Source organism: Typopeltis vanoorti, chromosome 11 (genome assembly GCF_054136105.1).
Source record: "Typopeltis vanoorti isolate ZY-2024b chromosome 11, IOZ_Tvanoo_1.0, whole genome shotgun sequence".
Classification (NCBI taxonomy): domain Eukaryota; kingdom Metazoa; phylum Arthropoda; class Arachnida; order Uropygi; family Thelyphonidae; genus Typopeltis; species Typopeltis vanoorti.
In genome coordinates, this window is record NC_143559.1 from 13,781,513 (window position 1) to 13,799,623 (window position 18,111).

General features: G+C 34.9%; 1 protein-coding gene across 1 annotated transcript in view; it reads right to left on the minus strand.

Annotated features, from left to right (window-relative positions):
* LOC150101312 (tyrosine-protein kinase Fer-like) overlaps nucleotides 1–18,111 on the minus strand; it is a 272,304-nt gene that overhangs the window by 226,216 nt on the left and 27,977 nt on the right. Inside the window, exons 5-6 of the mRNA XM_090400764.1 lie at nucleotides 10,825–10,962; nucleotides 886–1,008 (exon numbers count right to left, since the gene is read on the minus strand). Coding sequence (XP_090256890.1) covers nucleotides 886–1,008; nucleotides 10,825–10,962 — 261 coding nt within the window. The remainder of the gene's footprint in view (nucleotides 1–885; nucleotides 1,009–10,824; nucleotides 10,963–18,111) is intronic.

Consider the following 18,111-nt stretch of genomic DNA (forward strand, 5'->3'; position numbering starts at 1 on the left):
GGTATTCCTAGTATTGTTTGAATTAACTGTATTGACAATGTCCTAAGATACTTAGGATGAAATATTTACTTATTAAAACTTATTACGTGTGTTTATTTAGTCATGAATTTTTCCACAGGTTTCAATGATCAATAAAGCAATTTCTTGTCTAACATAGTTCACTTTCCTTGCCAGAAAAACTTGCTACAGCCATTTCTAATCCAGAGTACCATAATAATACAGTGATATGAAATTATTATTATTATTATTTTTTTTTTCATGTGGTTACCACCCAAGAAAGGTTATTACTAAATCTATAGTACATTTGTGCTTTGGGTGGGCTAAGAATTTTGCCCACATTTTTGTCAATTCTATATATTTTTTGTAATTTTTTATTTATTTTTATATAATCCGAAAACCCTGCTCTACAGACTAAACATGGAACTTTTTCAGCCACTTCAGACCTCCAATAATACACCAAAAATAACCTGGTGGTTAGTATCACACCAGGCGATGAAATTCATCTTCCACCTAAAGACACTGCTGCTCATATGTAGAATTTCTGCCACTGAGTTACATTTAACATCTCCACAGATATGGCTCATACTGATGAGATCACAATAAAATTCATTCAGAGAAACTTGCCTACCAGTGAGAAGAGCCAAGGGTTGAACACAGTGCTATTTAGCAGTGGAACACATGAGAAGTGGTATGGAGTAAGTCAGAGCAATGAGAGACTTTTCAAATCATTCAGGAGTTCACTGATTGTTCTTTTAAACCATAATGGTTTCAATAAATTTTCAACTTTTATTATTGTTTACAAAGTAGAATTTATATATAATATCCTCAGTTATATTAAGGGAATAGCATACTTAAAATATATCTGTGTGCAGAACATTTCTTTACCTCTCTTTGAGAATATCATATGTGAAATCATCCACTGTTAATTGATCCGCTTTCAAAGAGCCTGTATGATCTTCTAACATCATCGCATCAAAATGGAAAACTGTTTTAGAAAAAGGAGGAGACCTAAAGAAAGAAAGAAAATGCCTTATTATACTTTACAATAACTAGCATCAACTGCTTGCATGATAATGCAAGATAAATCAAGTAGGTTAGTCAAAAACTGGGTGTAGGATTAAAATTTTATAATAACTTACTATAGCAGACCATTATAACAAGTGCTGAAAAGTCCCAACCAAAGCTTCCATATTATAAATGTAATAATAATAATAGCAATAAACATTTATAATGATGAAATTTTGAAATTTGAGGTTCTAAGCAGCTGTTATTGGAAAAAGGATGACCAATTTGATTCTGCAGAGAAAAATTATGTGCAATGTTTAGGTTTAAACATCAAAAGTGGAAGAATTTGAAATTATCACTTCACACAAATGTAAATAATTTCTAATTATACTCAATTATCCAAGGTATCAACCATGGACCATTCATTCATCAGCACTGAGGGGTTAATCTTGTAGAGAGAGAAAGTGAGAGAACGAGGTCAAACCATTTAATATTCTTGTTACAATATACACTACTTTTGTAATTAATATAATTTAAAGCCACAATAATTATATGACATACATGTGAAGCACAAAATATTTATTATATTTTGAATCATATTCACCACTAATGTTCAGTGGCATTTAGGCACAGCAATTTTTTTTTTTTTTTTTTTTTTTTTTTTTACTGACACCATACATGAGGTCATAAGATTTATAAGGCAACACTGCTTTCAAAAAAATTGAAGACGAATAATAAGTTATAGCTAAAATATTTAGCTGATGTAAATTTTCAGCTTAGTATCACAGACATCTTCATCTCAACTGAACTAAATTCAGTTGTGATGAATGCAAATAAAAAATGAATACAATACATAATAAGGAACAGAAGAATTTTTAAAGTACCACAAGACAGCTAAAAGTAAGATAGCCAATTAAATTACTAAAAAAGATATATACATACATCAAGAAAGTCAGGAATTATCAAAAGAGTGAAACAATATTTCCAACAGGTGAGATATCAAATGCCATCAGATCTGTTCAAGTTTGAGTTTGAGTAATAATAAGGTCTGTGACTTTCCTAATAAAGATGTTCCATAAGGAATTTGCTCTTGTGTAGAAGTTGTTTCCATCCACAAAGCTCTGCACTTAGTAGAGATAGCATATTCAGCCAGGCCAGGCTACTCCGGTACACTGAACTCGATATAAGATTTATGATGTTCATGATAGGCAGAAGCAGAACTACCAGACTGAAATAAGACAAGTAAGAAGAGCAAAGAATATTCTTGCTCTTCTTACCTGTCTTATACCTGAAAAGCCAAGTGGAGGAAGCTTGTCTTTAGGTTAAGAAAGGAAGGTGAAAATTTTTCTGACAAGACAATGATGTTGAGAGGCCTCAGAACTTTTGTAACATACTGATATTCCTTTAACACAGGGAAGAGGAATAAAAGAGATGGACATACCTTCATACCTTCTTTTGATATAATTTATCAATAGAATGAAAATACAACATTGGGAAGTTCACCTACATTTGCTAACTACTTTATGGACACCTTAATGACGTTTCTCTTAAACCTATTATGCTCTGGTTCAGATTGATATATGTATACAACATATCTGCTGTGTGGAATGGTTCTCCATCTGATTTAGGACTTTTCATCTCTCTAAAAACAGCCTTCCTAGATTTATTGATTCTTTTTCCAACTGGATGGTAGTTTACAATTCATATTTCAGAAGAAAATCCACACTTATAATCAAGTTCCTTGAAATATTGCATCATCATCCAAGTAAAAAAAAAAAAATTGGAACTATCCAGACCTAATCACTTCTTCAAAAATTGAATTACATCAAACTATGCTTTGTTGAAAAATAGCTTCAACGAGACCTTTATTATCCAAGTTTTTAACAATTTTAAGTCTTGATAGTTGAAATACAGATTTAAAATAGGAAGTGGTCACCATTTAGTTTTCAGCAGGGTAAAATTGAATATCATATTAAAAAGAAGAAACTATGTAAGGAAATCAAGTTTTAAAAATAATCAAAGTTGAGCAGCTTTAAGAGGTAAACTGTACACTAAAGTACACAAGTCTGTCTCAAGTAGTGCATGCCAAAGGATATATTCTGATAAGCTGTCTGGTAAATTTCGGAACTAAGTTTTTATATCTGGCTATAAAGTATGGATGTATACATAACAGCATGCATTTTAATAGCTCAAATTTGGTTTGTATTTTACGACAGCACATGCTGACATACTTGCCAGTAATTTCCAATAAACTGCTTTCTTTTCCCTAATTGCTTCTTTCTTTAACACCTCCTGAATCCATCATGGAGTTCTGACTTTTTTCTATTTCTCCTCACCACATGATTCTCTGGATGAATTAATCAATGCCCCCCCCCCCCCCCCCGAGTATCTGTCATGTGAATCTTCATAGTTTGCTTTTTGTTTTCAAACTGTTTGATTTTTTCTTGAATAAAATTTGTGTACTTCAGTGTACAACTGCAAGCTGCTCAACTGATTATTTTTAAAACTTGGTTTCCTTACATAGTTTTCTTCTTGTTGAAAGTTTTTTCACTTGGTTATATCATCATCATCATGCGAATCAAGGATTTGCATCATGCGTATTAGGCCTAGCATGGCTTGTTCCAGCCCCTTAGAGGTCATTGTTGAATCGTTTAAGAGGATATCCTGGTTGGTTATATTATAAATTAAAGATACCAAAAAATTATCTACTTGGTTTAATCCATTATCCAAGTGTAAGCAAACGAAGTTTGCGACTGAAGTATCTTTCAGGACTGAGGGAACTCGTGGCAAAGGTGGACTGACTTTTCATCACTTGCCTTAGTATCCCATAATGCAAAGCACACCCTTGTGGACATGTATAATGCTATGCATTATGGGAAGAGTCACTACCCAGAGGTGATACTAGAGGTTGAAGCAATGCAGAAGTCATGTTTCCATATACGAGTTGCCAAAAGGTGTCACATTTTATTATTAAAATACTCTGGATTAGAGATAGATGTGGACATGTGCTTTGCATTATGGAATACTAAGGCAAGCGATGAGATGTCAGTCCACCTTTGCCACGAGTTGCCTTAGTCCTGAAAGATACATCAGGTGCAAACTTTGTTTGCTTATACTCGGATAATGGATTAAACCAAGTATATAATTTCTTGGTATCTTTAATTTATAGTTTTCTGCTTTTTAATATGATATTCAATTTTATCCTGCTGAAAACTAAATGGTGAACCAGATCTTATTTTAAATCCTCCACATATCTGTCTTGAACCAGTGTAAAGATATCACTATCAACAGTAACACTGTTAATAACATAGAGGTATTATTTCTGGGTAAATTCTCATGTTACTCTTCTTAAAAACTATTATTTTTATGGCTATTTTTGCCAGCTTTTGTTTAGGAGTGACCCTTTTTTAAAGTCATTGGCTTTTCTTAGGGCATTAGAGATGCGTTTTAGAGACAAATATATGCAGAATAATAGGGGAAGAACATTTGCACATACCTTGTTTGGATGTCTTCTTTCTGTGATGTGCATACTTCTGCTGTTAGGCTATTAAAAGGGAAGGGGGGGGGTTGAGGCAAAGTAGGAGAATTAATTTGAAAAAACCTGGTTTTTTTTAAAAGTAATATATACATATATTATTATTTTTAAGGGCACTTTTTTTGAGGAAGGGGAAGGGTTTATGGGAAAAGGGGCTGGGGAGAGAGTTAACGGGGTGCGAGCTGTTTCGACCGTGTGTCATCGTTGGAACATCTTGGGATAAGTGTAGGCTATGTCCTGTCAGCTTGGCATTTCTGCCTTTGAAGTGCTTGTGTTATTGCCTATTGGTTGGAGTTGTGACCTAATTTTTGTTGTGGAGCTTCCAACACTCGGGGGTCACAAAATTAGGTCACAACTACGACCACTACGATAACACAAGCACTTCAAAGGCAGAAACACCAAGCCAACAGGACATAGCCTACACTTATCCCAAGATGTTCTGATAGGGCATCTGTAATGCCCTAAGAATTCTCAAGTAAAAAGCCAATGACTTTAAAAAAGGGTCATTTCTAAACGGAAGCAGGCAAAAATAGCCGTAAAAATAATTACTTAATAACTTTTCTTATCCTTGTGTGTTCTCTACATGTAAATTTGTTTATAACTTTATGTTGAAACATGGTGTTAATAATGATCGGTCCCTATCCTGGATACAGATCCAGCAGGTATTCGTCGTTATTACCTTTCTCTTTTCTTTAAATTATTTCTGAGACCTTCAGGGAGTCAAAGACTCATCAAAGGAAACTATACATCACCCAAACCGGCCGTAACACCTTCCCTTCAACTCATTTACACTAGACTCTGTGAGAGAAAAATCTAGTTCTTATCCCCTTGTTAACTGTAAACAAATTTATCTTCCATGGATGCCCTCATGCTCTCCTCACCTTCCATATAAATGAAAAATTTTACCTGATGATATCCTATAACATCTATTCAGAAGTTTTTTAAACCTCTGTCATATCACCTCTCTTTCTCCTGTTAATCAGAGTCTGTAGTCTTCATAATCAAAATTCCATAATCCCAATATAACCTTTGTAACTCTTCTTTGCACCCTTTCCATAGCTTCTTTATCCCCTTGGAACTCTGGAGACCAAATCTGTGCATAGTAGTCCAGGTGTAGTCTTATCAAGGCTTTGTAAAGAAGCAAAATGACTTCCTTATCTTTACATGTCAAGGTTTGCTTCAACATTGAAATTACCCTCCAAGCTGTATTTGTAATTTTTGCTATGTGACCTCTGAACTTCAAATTCCTATCCACCAGTATGCCAAGATACCTAACTTCATCAGCTTCTAGTAGCATAACCCTAGTAATATAATATGCCACTGGAAATCTCATCAAGCCAAAGTGCATAACTTTACAGTAACTAACAGAAATTTTCATTTGCCCAAATTTCCAGGTTATTCAAATCATTCTGAAAATGCTGAATATCAGTAGATCTCTGATTGTTCTGCCTATCTTTGCATCATCAATTGAGAATCTCCTGTTAGATCCTTCCTAATGTCATAAATATATATATTGAACAACAATGGTCAATACACCACTGGTCACCTTAAATCTGGTAGATTCACACCTTATTCCAATCATCTCAACTTCAGCTTTCTGACAATGACTACTGGATTATTCAGTGCAGCTACTGTACAACTGTTATACATCCATATTTGAAAATTTCAGGTTAAGTATCATCTACTCCAGCTTTGTTTCCATATTTAAGGTTTCTCATGGCTTTTCTACTTGAAGGGTTGACACCTGTCATTTAAAAGTCTTTCAAAATAATTGCTCCAAACATGTAAGATATCTTTATCTTCAGTTTCTATGTCCCAAATTCCTTTTACAGTACTCATTCCTCCATTTCTAAGCTTTTTCAGTAGTGTCTAAAATATTATGCAACCTTTTCTGACATTATCTTCTGTATTCTTACCAAAATCATCCCACAACTTGTTTAGCAACTTTTACATGCTACTTTGCTTTCTTACAATTCTCTCAGAACATCTGTTCACTTCTTGAGTTCATTATGGAGTTCTAATTTCCTTGTGGACAATTTCACCACATCTCTCTAAATCAATGTTTTCTTCAGTGTGCTAATGAGTCTCGGTTTGATTACTGTTTCACACTTCTTTATTATTTTTTATTTATTTATTATTTTTTTTGCAATAATATTTGCATACTAAGTCTACAGTTCACTTCTGAAAGCTGCTCAACTTTGATTCTTTTTTAAAACTTTTTTGCATAATTTTCTTTTTAATATGCTATTAAATTTTATACTGTTCAAAATTAAATGTTGTTGACTTCCTGTGTCCTGAACCAGCATGAAGATATTGCTATCCACAATAACACAGTCCACAAGACTTATTCAATGTATCTTCTCTCCTTATATATTTATGCACATCTCTATGTTGGAACACGATGTTAGTCATGGTGACAACTAGTCCACATGTCCTGAACTGAAATTCAGCAAGTACTTAACAATTATTATTAGCTTTCTCCTTTTCTCCAAATTTTCCCAAAATATTTCTGTGACTAGCATGTTCTACTCTGCTGTTTAGATCTTCAACAAAGACCAACTTTTCTTTTTTCTTTACATCAGCCAGCTTCTCTAATGACTTAAAAATTTTCTCCACTTCTACCTTAGAAAAACCTCCTATTGAAATCATAGACACAAATACATTGTATTGTCCAACTGGTCATTATGATGTTTGCCAACATCACTCTAATTGATACAGCATGGCATTCAAGAAGATTATCTTCATGGCTGGTGTTGAAGACTAATGCTAATCCTTCCTTTTGTAGTAAATTAAATGAAGCACTATGAAGTAAGAAAAGGTGTCAAACTGATATAAACAAGAAATCAGTTAAGTAAGTGTACTTTTAAGGCAAACAAAAATGAAGATTGATGGGACAACCACATTTGTAAGAGAATTTATAACAGTCATTCCCAATACAGTCACATATAGTAATTCAGCCAAGATTTGTGAAAAATCCTCCCTTAGTCACAAACAAAAAATCCTAAGTACATTCATATTATGTCACCTCTGTAGTGCAATTGGAAGAACAATGGCAAGCTGCACCCTTCGATTGGAAAAGGCCTAAGTTCAATTTCTTGCTGTGACGAGAGGAATCTTAACCTCCCCCCCCCTAGAAACAAGGCTTTTTCATCCTGCATATATATAAATTGGCCTTGAGAACAACACATGAACTTTACAGACAAAAAATACTAGTGGTTCTGGTGGACAGTAGATGGCGTTAGTGTGGGTGATGATGGTAGTGGTTGTCGTTATAGTTTTATTACAGGCTACTCCAAGGAGTCCTTATGCTCATAAAGGGAGGTCCTATATCATGTCAAAAATTATCCAACATATGTGCAGTATCTATCATACTTTGCTTTGAACTCATTCACAGTCATGGCACCCACAACAGACTCTTGGCACTCATCCACACTCTTCCACTCATTCACTACTCTCCAAGCAAAACATGTAGTTCTAACACCCTCGCTAACTACACTCTTACTCAGTTTCTATGGATGGCTCCTACTTCTCCCACCACCAGACCCATTCTGAACAATTTCCTCTCAATTAATTTTATAAAAATCCCTCAGTAATTTGTATGTCTCAATCATATCACCCCTTTTCTGCTTATCAACCAGTTTCTGTAACTGACAAATATTCACCCTGTTATTGTAAGATTCATTCTATAGGCCTGCTACCATCTTGGTCACTTGCCTCTGGATCATCTACATCTCTTCCTCATCACTAAGAAACCCTAACACCCAGATCTTTGAGCAGTAATCAAGATGCAGTCTTATCAAGGCTCAATAAAGAGGAACAATAACCTGCTGGTCTTTGCTCGTCAAAGTATTCTTCAGTAACCAAGTAATCTGATGAGCTGCTTCAGCCGCTTTTGCTATGTACCCCCTAAACTCCCTATCCACTAACACAACCTACTCTGGCTTCATCAATTTCCTGGAGTACAGTTCCAGGAAATGTGGTATACAGCTGGTAATCTTTTCACCACAAAAATGCATAACCTTACACTTTGTCACATTAAACTGACATCCATTCTCCTTTATCTAGTCTGACAATCTATCCAAATCAACATCTGTATTAACTTTTCCTCCACCCAACTTCCCATTAAAGTTCATGCCCGAATTAATAAAACAGTAATATGTTTTAGAAAATTTGGTCATATTTACTTAAGTCTAATATTCATAAATCTTGGTCTCTGCTACATACGAGGGTGGTATGAAATGTTCTCGACATGATTTTTTTTTCTCTAAGTTGGTACATCTGTCATAAGCATCCATATGAAACTGCAAGTCATTCTATTAAGTAGTTTGCTTTATACAGCTGTCTGAAGAAAAAGTATTGTCTGTATCCCTTGAAATGGATAAAATAAAGTATTGTGCGGTTATAAAATTCTTTGTAAAAAAAGGTTTAATGCCAAAAGAAATTCATTCGAAGTTCATAAAAGTTTATGGGCACTCTTCTCCTTCATTTTCGACGATTAAGAAATGGGCTGCCGAGTTTCAACATGGCCGTACCAGCCTTGAAGATGATCGATGTGAAAAAAGTGTAACAACACCAGAAATCACTGATCAAGTGCACGATATGGAACAGGATGACCAGCAAGTCAAAGTGTGTGAAATGGCTGAGACTACAGGCATTTCAAAAGAATGTGTAGGATATATTTTGCATGAAGAATTGCAAATGAAAAAGCTTTGTGCAAGATGGGTGCCAAGCTTGCTTACAGCAGATCAAAAACGCACTTGCATGAAAATCCCTGAACAGTGATTGGAGCGTTTTAACAAGAATAAAATTGATTTTGTGCATTGATTTATTACTATGTATGAGACTTGGATTCACCATTACACACCAGAATCCAAACAGTAGACAGAAGCTGGTTGCTCAGCACCAAAGAAGACAAATTCGGTTCCAACAGCAGAAAAGTTCATGGAATTGGTGTTTTGGGATGCTAAAGGATTTTATTTATTATCTTGAAAAGAGTAAAACAATAACTGGGGAACATTATTTCGATCTTTTAACCAGACTAGATTAAAAAAATTCCTGAGAAAAGACCTGGTGTGCAGAAGAACAAAATCATCTTTCATCAGGACAAGGCACCTTCCCACAAAAATGTTAAGGGATCTGCACTATGAATTGTCGGAACATCCACCCTATTCCCCAGATTTGGCTCCCTCTGACTTCCATCTCCTCCAAAAACTAAAACTCTTCCTCGCTGGTCAGCATTTTTCTTCAAATCAAGAGGTGATTGCAGCTGTAGAGGAGTATTTTGCAGATCTTACTGAGAACCACTACAGGGACGGGATAATGGTGCTGGAGCATCACTTGAATAAATGCATTAAATTCGTTTTTTTCATTGTTAGGCTGAGAACTTTCCAGACCATCCTCGTAATGCAGTTGCTTGTATGCAGAAAGTACATAATTTATGTAATGTAATTTTCTAAAGCAAACAAAGATGCACATGCGTATCAGTTTGAATTGCATTTTAGATTTTTAATATCATCAAGACATTTCACAATTAAATTCTACCAAAAAAGTCGAAACTAACATGCTGTATAAGCTTTGCAAAAATGCAACTGCTTGGAATATGCATGTTAAGGCTAGTTCCTGCCCACGGTTTATATGCGAGACTACCCAGAATGAATATGTGAAGACTTTTGGCTGAGGTATAGTTGCAAATAATGCAGAAGTGATCATTAGAATGTTTCAGAGTGTTAAGTAAGATCAGAGATGAGATTCTGGATACATTTAACCATTGGTTTTTCTTATTCCTTACCCCACCCCCAAATGGAGGTATTGTTGCATATGCTAATTAGCAGTCTTCAGGCTTTATCACACGCCACTTTTTTTCCCTCAATAAACTATGCATAACATACTCCGCCTGATTATTTTATATGCAATTTTTTTGGCTTTTTTTATATATTAATCCAGGTGATAAGACGTACAGGGTAATGCGAAATCATCTGCCATATTTATGTCCTTGGACATCCAAACATCCTTGAGTCAATGTTATTGAGCAACTGGTTGCTGACCATAGAGATTAAATGCTATTCACTTGGCAAACTAGGATCTCTACAGTCTTCTTTTCAAATCATTTTGGAATAATAGCATTATGTCAAGTGCTGATTATAAATATGCAATTAAACTATTATAGTAAATACTATTATAATAACAAATAAAAATCCATAATAAATTGTACAAAAATAAATAACTTAAGTATTTATTTGTTCATTTCATAAAACTATAAAAAAGAAAAATTATGTATCACTTACTTATGCTTGTAAATGAATTCTTTATATTCGTCTTCACCTTCTACAGCTTCAATTGTTTTCCTAATTCTGGTCTGCATTGCCTGAAAACTGTCAATAGTGAAGTCTGTATGGTAACAGAAGTCTTTCAAGACACTTTTCCTAAAAATAATATACATGGTTCGCTATAACAGACATGAGTTTTTAAAATTTATCATCAAAATAAAAACAACCATAGTTATGTTCATTAAAATATTGTAGAAATCCAATTACTATTCTTCTCATTGTGGTATTGCCTTCTTTACACAATATTGTACAAGCTGCTGCAAAGGTGATAACTAAATTCTGTAAAGAAGGCAATAATAATCCTGTATATTGTACAACTAATATACAAAGTACAAGAGCTTGTACAATATACAGGATTAGTCTAATTCTGTATCTTTTGTGTTAATGTACTAAATGTAAGGGTATAGAATAGTAATGGACTCATCATTAGTATGCAAAAATATGATTAAGTTACAAAACTGTTAATCCACAGTGTTAACAACTTTCTGACAACAGGTACAAATATATACATTTTTTTTAAAGTGAACAGGAGGCAGTTACAGACTACTTCAGTTCAAAGCAACCTTATACGTTGCCATAACAAATTACATTTCTTGGTGTCTATTTATCTTTTTTTACAGAAAGAAAAATGAACTATAAAAAAAAAATTAATTTAAAGATTAACAATTTGTGGAATGCTTGCCTGAAACAGTTCTTTGTGTCTTAAATTCAAAAATTCTTAATTATTAGTTAAGAAACTATTTCAAGGGAAGCATTCCACAAATTTTTGCATGTCCTTTCTTTGGAATTACAAATTGTGTTGTGAGGAAAGAATTTATTGGTTTCATGATATACAATTAATCATTAATTAAGAATTCCCGAATTTATATAATAGGAGAAGAAAACTAACTCAAGGTTTGCCATGCTGAATTTAGGGGTTTAAATTAGAGAAGGATGGAGACATAATGATGACTTTTGGCCTGTCCTCTGTCCAATGACCATTACTAGGTCAGTCCAATTAGAAAGCGAACTTGTTAACACTAGCTGTGCCAAACCCTCCCCTTCCTCTTATGCCAACTAATGAAAGATAGATGTTCACCATTTGTGTCTATGAGTACGACCTTTGCCATCCTTGTACTAATAAACCATAAATCAACCAACAAATCTTTTGCATCTCTTTTTTTTTCTTTCCTAACACTCGAGGTGACCAATTATAAAGTTGAACTCGACTATCTACGTTTTCAGTTCTTTTATTTATTTTAATAGTACAGGCCACACATATTTACTTCTAGACTATTCATATTTGGTCTTTATATACTTAAATAAACATAAAAACTTATTCTGATCGTAAGACCATCGGTTTAATACACATATGTACAAGAACGTTGACTAGTTTCACTAGCATACTGTCTAGCTTTGTCAAGACTAAAAAGATGAAAGAAAATAATAAATGCAAAAAAAACCCGAAAGAATACAGTAAACCATTAACAATGGTTAGGCAACCAAATTTGACAGCTCGCGTGACAATGTATGCATGAAGCGAGATGCTTCAGTCATTATTATGAATATGCGTTGCATAGTTTTTGGCACTGTAGTTCTGCTATACTTAATGAATTAATCAGATTTTTCCATGTATCTTTGAATACTGCTCCTTGATTTCTGTTCAGGTTATTACCTGTTCGTAGGACCACTGCTGCTTCTTTGAAAATTTGGCATCTGTAATCGTCTTCTATATATGGCATTGAGCTGCTTTCCGAGTCTATTGCGTGGTTAGAAATTGAGAAGTGATGCGCTAAACCTGAGGTATTTGACCTGTTGTGATTTACATCTCCAACATGTTCTTTCTAATTTCCAGGCTTCTTGAAGTTTGGCCTATGTAGGAAAGTCCACAAGTGCATGGTATTCTATAAACCCCTGCATATTTGACAAAAGGAACACTGTTTTGAGGGGATCTTAAAAACTGTCCGATGGTTGCAGTCAGTCTAAACACAACTCTGATGTTGTAAGGCTTCAACATTCTAGCAATTTTAGTGGATACTGAACCAACATAGAAGATTTTTTGTTAACGGTTTACTGTATTCTTTCGTTTTTTTTGCATTTATTAAAAAATTAATTTAAATCCTTTCTAGTCTTGACAAAGCTAGACAGTATGCTAGTGAAACTAGTCGACGTTCTTGTACATATGTTTATTAAACCAATGGTCTTACAATCAGAATAAGTTTTTATGTTTATTTACATATTTACTTCATTATGAAGATTTCAGGTAAGTGACAATTTAAATTAATGTAACATTTTGAAATCATTAATTCTGAATTTTCATTTCTGTAATTTTATTCGATTCTTTCTAGCATTGTCCCCCCATTGTTTGCATTTATATTTTATCCTCAATTACCATTTTCTGCTCTTTCTCCTGTCATTCCTTGTTTTTAATTTCTTTCTTTTGCTTCCTTTGTTTCCTGGAAATCGAGTGGGAAATCAGTTTTCTTCCTCTAAATTCAATATAGCAAACCTTCAGTTAAAACAAATTATTTCTCTAGTCTATAGAGGCTTAGTATAATATCGACTATATTATTTTCATTCAAAACACTATTTCTGACCTACAGAACTCTTAACGTCTTTATTTCTTCTTCTGCAGCTTATCCCACTTAAATAGGGTCGCTGTTTCTAATGAGTCTCCTCCACATCCTCCTGTGTTCTTCATCCTCGGGTCCTCCTCCATCAGCTTCCCCCCATCTCGTCTTTGGCTGCCACTGCTTCCTCCTCCGTTGCACATCCATCTGCATTACCTTTCTTTCCACATATTCATGCTCCCTCCTCTTCACATGACCAAACCATATCAACTTTGCCTCCTATATCTTCGCTCCTAAGTTCGCAACTTTCACCATTACAGTCATTTCCCAGATGATCCTTTCTGGTCACACCACATATCCACCTAAGCATTCTCATCTCTGCAACCTCCATTCTGCTGATGTTATTTTTCTCCAGGGCCCCAGTTTCCATACCATACATCATAACTGGTCTCACAACTGTCCTGTAGATTTTTCCCTTTGGCACCCACTTATCACATTTAAGGTGTCATTTAATGATGCCTTAATACTCTTAAAAAACATTTTTTCCTTCTGATATCTTAGATCTCTTTTCCTTTGCTATCAGTTCTGTTTACTTTTCTTGGAAGAACAAAATTTATGAACAGATAGAGGGAACTGCTATGGGTTCCCCCTCTCACCAATTTTTACATCGAAAATTTTGAAAAACGAGCTATAGAGTCGGCCCCTCTCAAACCTTTATCTGGCTAAGATATGCAAATTATGCATTCTCTATTTGGCCTCATAGGCCAGACACATATTAGACACCTTCCTCAGTCATCTCAACAGCCTACATCCAAAATTCCAGTTTACAATGGAAAAGGAAAATAACAATAGTTAACCCTTCCTAGACACCTTAGTAACATGCCTTCCTAATGGTAACCTTTCCTTCACTGTATACAGAAAACCTACTCACACAGGCAGATACATTCATAAACTCTCCCACCACCCCTCTCAATAATATGCCATTATTAAAACTCTAACCAAGAGAGCCCAAAATCTTTCTTCAAATGGAACCGCCCTTTCAACTGAACACAACCACATACACAACACCTTCCTTTCTAATGGCTACAGTGATTACAAAATTATATATATATAAAAAAAAAAAAAAAAAACAGTTCCTCCCCCATCCCCCGGCCATCTCTTCAGAAGAGTTCAGAAATGCCATCACCGTACCTTTACATTTGTGGCACATCAGAAAAAATAGCCAGATCCTTAAAAAAGTACAATCTCTACACAGTGTTTAAGCCCCGCAATAAACCTGCTATCCTCATACGTTCAACCAAAGATCGGCCCCCTCCTCTCTGTGTCTGGAGTTGATAAAGTACCCTGTTCCTGCAAGCTGGCTTATTACTTTGGAAAGACAGGTAGATCAGCAACCATCCACTTAGAAGAATACAATTCATACATCTGTAATCATAACTGGTCAATCTGACCTGGCAGACCATGGTTTGGATACAACCTACAAGATCTCCTGGGAAAAAATCACCATGCTCCACCATAGTAAATTCATAAAAGAAAGACTATTTTTAGATTCTGCAACGGCAGTCAGAAATCAACCAAATTTAAATAAACACAGTTGCATAAAACTTACCAAAATTTGAGAAACATTAAATGTGTGGGAAGGCTTATGTGTTTGTTGTATATGTTGATTAATTTTAACAGTATAAATGAGGTTTGGAGTATGTTTCAAGGAAACATACTCCAAACCTCAACAAATATGGCTGCATAAATTTTCCAAAGATTTGGGAGACAGTCATCTAAAGACCAAATTAATACCTGCTTTCTCTCTGTTTTTTTTTTTTTTTTTTTGTGGACTTAAGTGTTTGTGTTGTACATTACAATTGTTCAAATTAATCCCACTGTTATACCGTATTGCAGTTGTCTCACGTACTGTGACAAACTGTTTTTGTAAGGAAACATCAGCAGTAAGTTAATAAATAGTTATTTTCTTATCAATCTGTGTTCTCATCTATACCATTAAAATTAATCAATGCACTGGAAAACATTATCAGAGATCCCACTCTACATTCTAGGCCACCCACAAACACCCATAGAGGATGCACCACTGAGATAGGACTTTAGAGTTACCCACGTGTTTCACTTAGTATTGTGTTGTATTTGAATGTATGTTACATTAGTTTTTTTATAATCCCTGAAGATATCTCAGTTACTGAGACAAAATATCGAAAGCATTAAAATCAGTTTTGATCCTTTTCGAGTGCTGTACATATTCCATTAAGCCTCCAGCATGATGATGCCCATATAGTTTTCCCAGTGACACCCCCCCCACCCCTGCTCTTTAAGCAACACATTAACAGCTTGACTATATCCAGAAGAGGGCAATCCACTTCAGTTTCTCCCCCCCCCCATCTCTCTAGCACACTCCATCCAATTGTTTTTATCAGAGATTGCCCTGTTTAGGACTTTAGTGTACTGAACTAGCTACAACACTTTTCTGCTTTCCTCCAATCATATAAGAACACAAGCAGCTTCTGCACAACCTCTGAACTTATCCTTCATTCTTTTTCTTCCTTTTTTTTATTCCACCTACCTCTGTTCTATGGAATAGCTGTTCCCATATAGTTTTCCCAATGAATATAACCCCCCTCCCCCAGTGCTTCAAGAAACACTAACAGAATACTCTTTCTCATTTAATTATCTGCTCTATATGCACTGCATTACTGTGTTATAGGTTTCTGTAACCTCTAATATGTGTGGGATTGATATATATAAATAGGCACTGTTGCTACTTGTTGAGCTATGGAGGCTTTCTAAATCTCTGATAAACTTAATAATTGTGATAGGATTTGTATAAAAGCAAAACAGTGATATATGCTAAAATTGCATCTTGAAGGAATGCAAGGTATTGATTGCCTGGTATGAAAAAAGGTGATTTTATAAAAATGAAAGATTTCAGCAGATATACCAGGAAGATTGTCCTATAAAACACTTTTTTTTTTCTTTTAAGGTTACACAGTAGTCAGCATTCATAGTGAAGAATTTATGGATACACAACACGTGTTAGAATAATTACCTGACTTAACATTGTGAAAGTAACATTTGACTTTTCGACATCTGTATTGAGGTCATCATCAGGAAAAATACATATGATACAAAGATACAAGCTACACGACACTGCACTATACAAAAGTAAGATGAATAAAAAATCAAATAAAAATATAAAGAAATAAAAAAAAAATCAAATAAAAATGGAACTACATTAAACATTTCTAAAGCCCTCTTAAATTGAGGTTTTCTTCTGGGCTTGTTCTGGTTGCTAAACAGATTGCAGATGGGTCCTCCATATTTATGGAATGATTAATCCATCATTTTTGTTCAGGTTTGGATAATGTTTCAGCATTTCACAAACTTCTTTGAATTTTCTTTCAAATCAGGTTTTGGTGCATTAGTAGAGACTTGGCACCTTTCCAGTCAATTCTGTGGCATGTTTGGAGTGTGTGGTTTGATAGGTCTGTTTTATTATAGTGGAGGTATTTAATGTGTCGTTTGTGTTCATCTTTTCTGATTGAGATTGTGTCCTGTTTCTCCTATATAAGGTAGGTTACAGGTACACTGAATTTTGTAAACCTGGGTGGGCAAGGTATGGAAGATGATCTTCGGAACAGCTAAGTAAATTTATTTGTTTTGTCGAGGGGGGGGGGGTTGAAAGTAGTCTTAATGTAATGTTGTATTTCATTAATGTTCTATTTATTTTTTCTGAAATGTCCCTAATGTAGGGTATGGCTGTGGCATTCTTGTAATCTTTTTTTTTTGTTTTTAGTTTCAAATTCTTGGTTCAGAGCTCATTCACTGGAGCAAATGTTAGGGCTCTGTGTTTGAGGGTGCTGATGACTCCTGTGTGTGAAGGTTTGCAGTGTCCAGAAAAGGAAGAAAGTTGTTTTTGATTTCAATGATGAATTGAACATGTTTGTGTTGTTTGTTCAGGTGGCTTAGGAATGTATTTAATGTTTCTGAGACAAACACTAGGCTGGACGAATCTAGAGCTCGTTGCTCGAAATCTTCCTGTAAAAGTTGGTTACTGGGAAGAGAAAGTTGCGAGCTCATGGCAGTATACCTTCTTTTTGTAGGTAAAAATTATTTTGCCACACGAAATATCCAGAACAGAGTACGTGGGCAAAGAGGCTGTGATGTCAGGCGGAAATATGTCCTGTAAGATAACAATAGCATCTGATTGGGACATTAGTGAAAAGGATAGTTACGTCCAAGCTAATAAATCTTCATCATTGAATGTGATGTTTCTAATTTTTTTTATGAAGTGTTGTGTATTTTTTTTTGTAGGAGGGGAGTGACCTTCTAGCTCCTTGAGTGTGGCCGCTAATTTCTTGGCTAAATGATAATTAGGGCTGCTGATTATTTCAACTATCGGTTGTAGTGGTGCATTTGTTTTGGGTATTTTTGGCAGGCCATAAATTCTGGGAGTGCGAGCATAATAGCATAATGCAGTACTAGTTTTTTGGTTTACTTCTGGCCATGTGATTACCGATTTGATTAATTCTGTTGTTATCTTTTTGATGTGGTTTGTAGGGTTGTAGTTCACCATTTGGTATGTGTTGAGGTTGGATACCAAATGGTTCATTTTTTCTAGATATGCTCTCTGATCGAGGATAATGGTAGCATTACCTTTAGCTGCTTTTGTAATCACGATGTCTTTGTTATT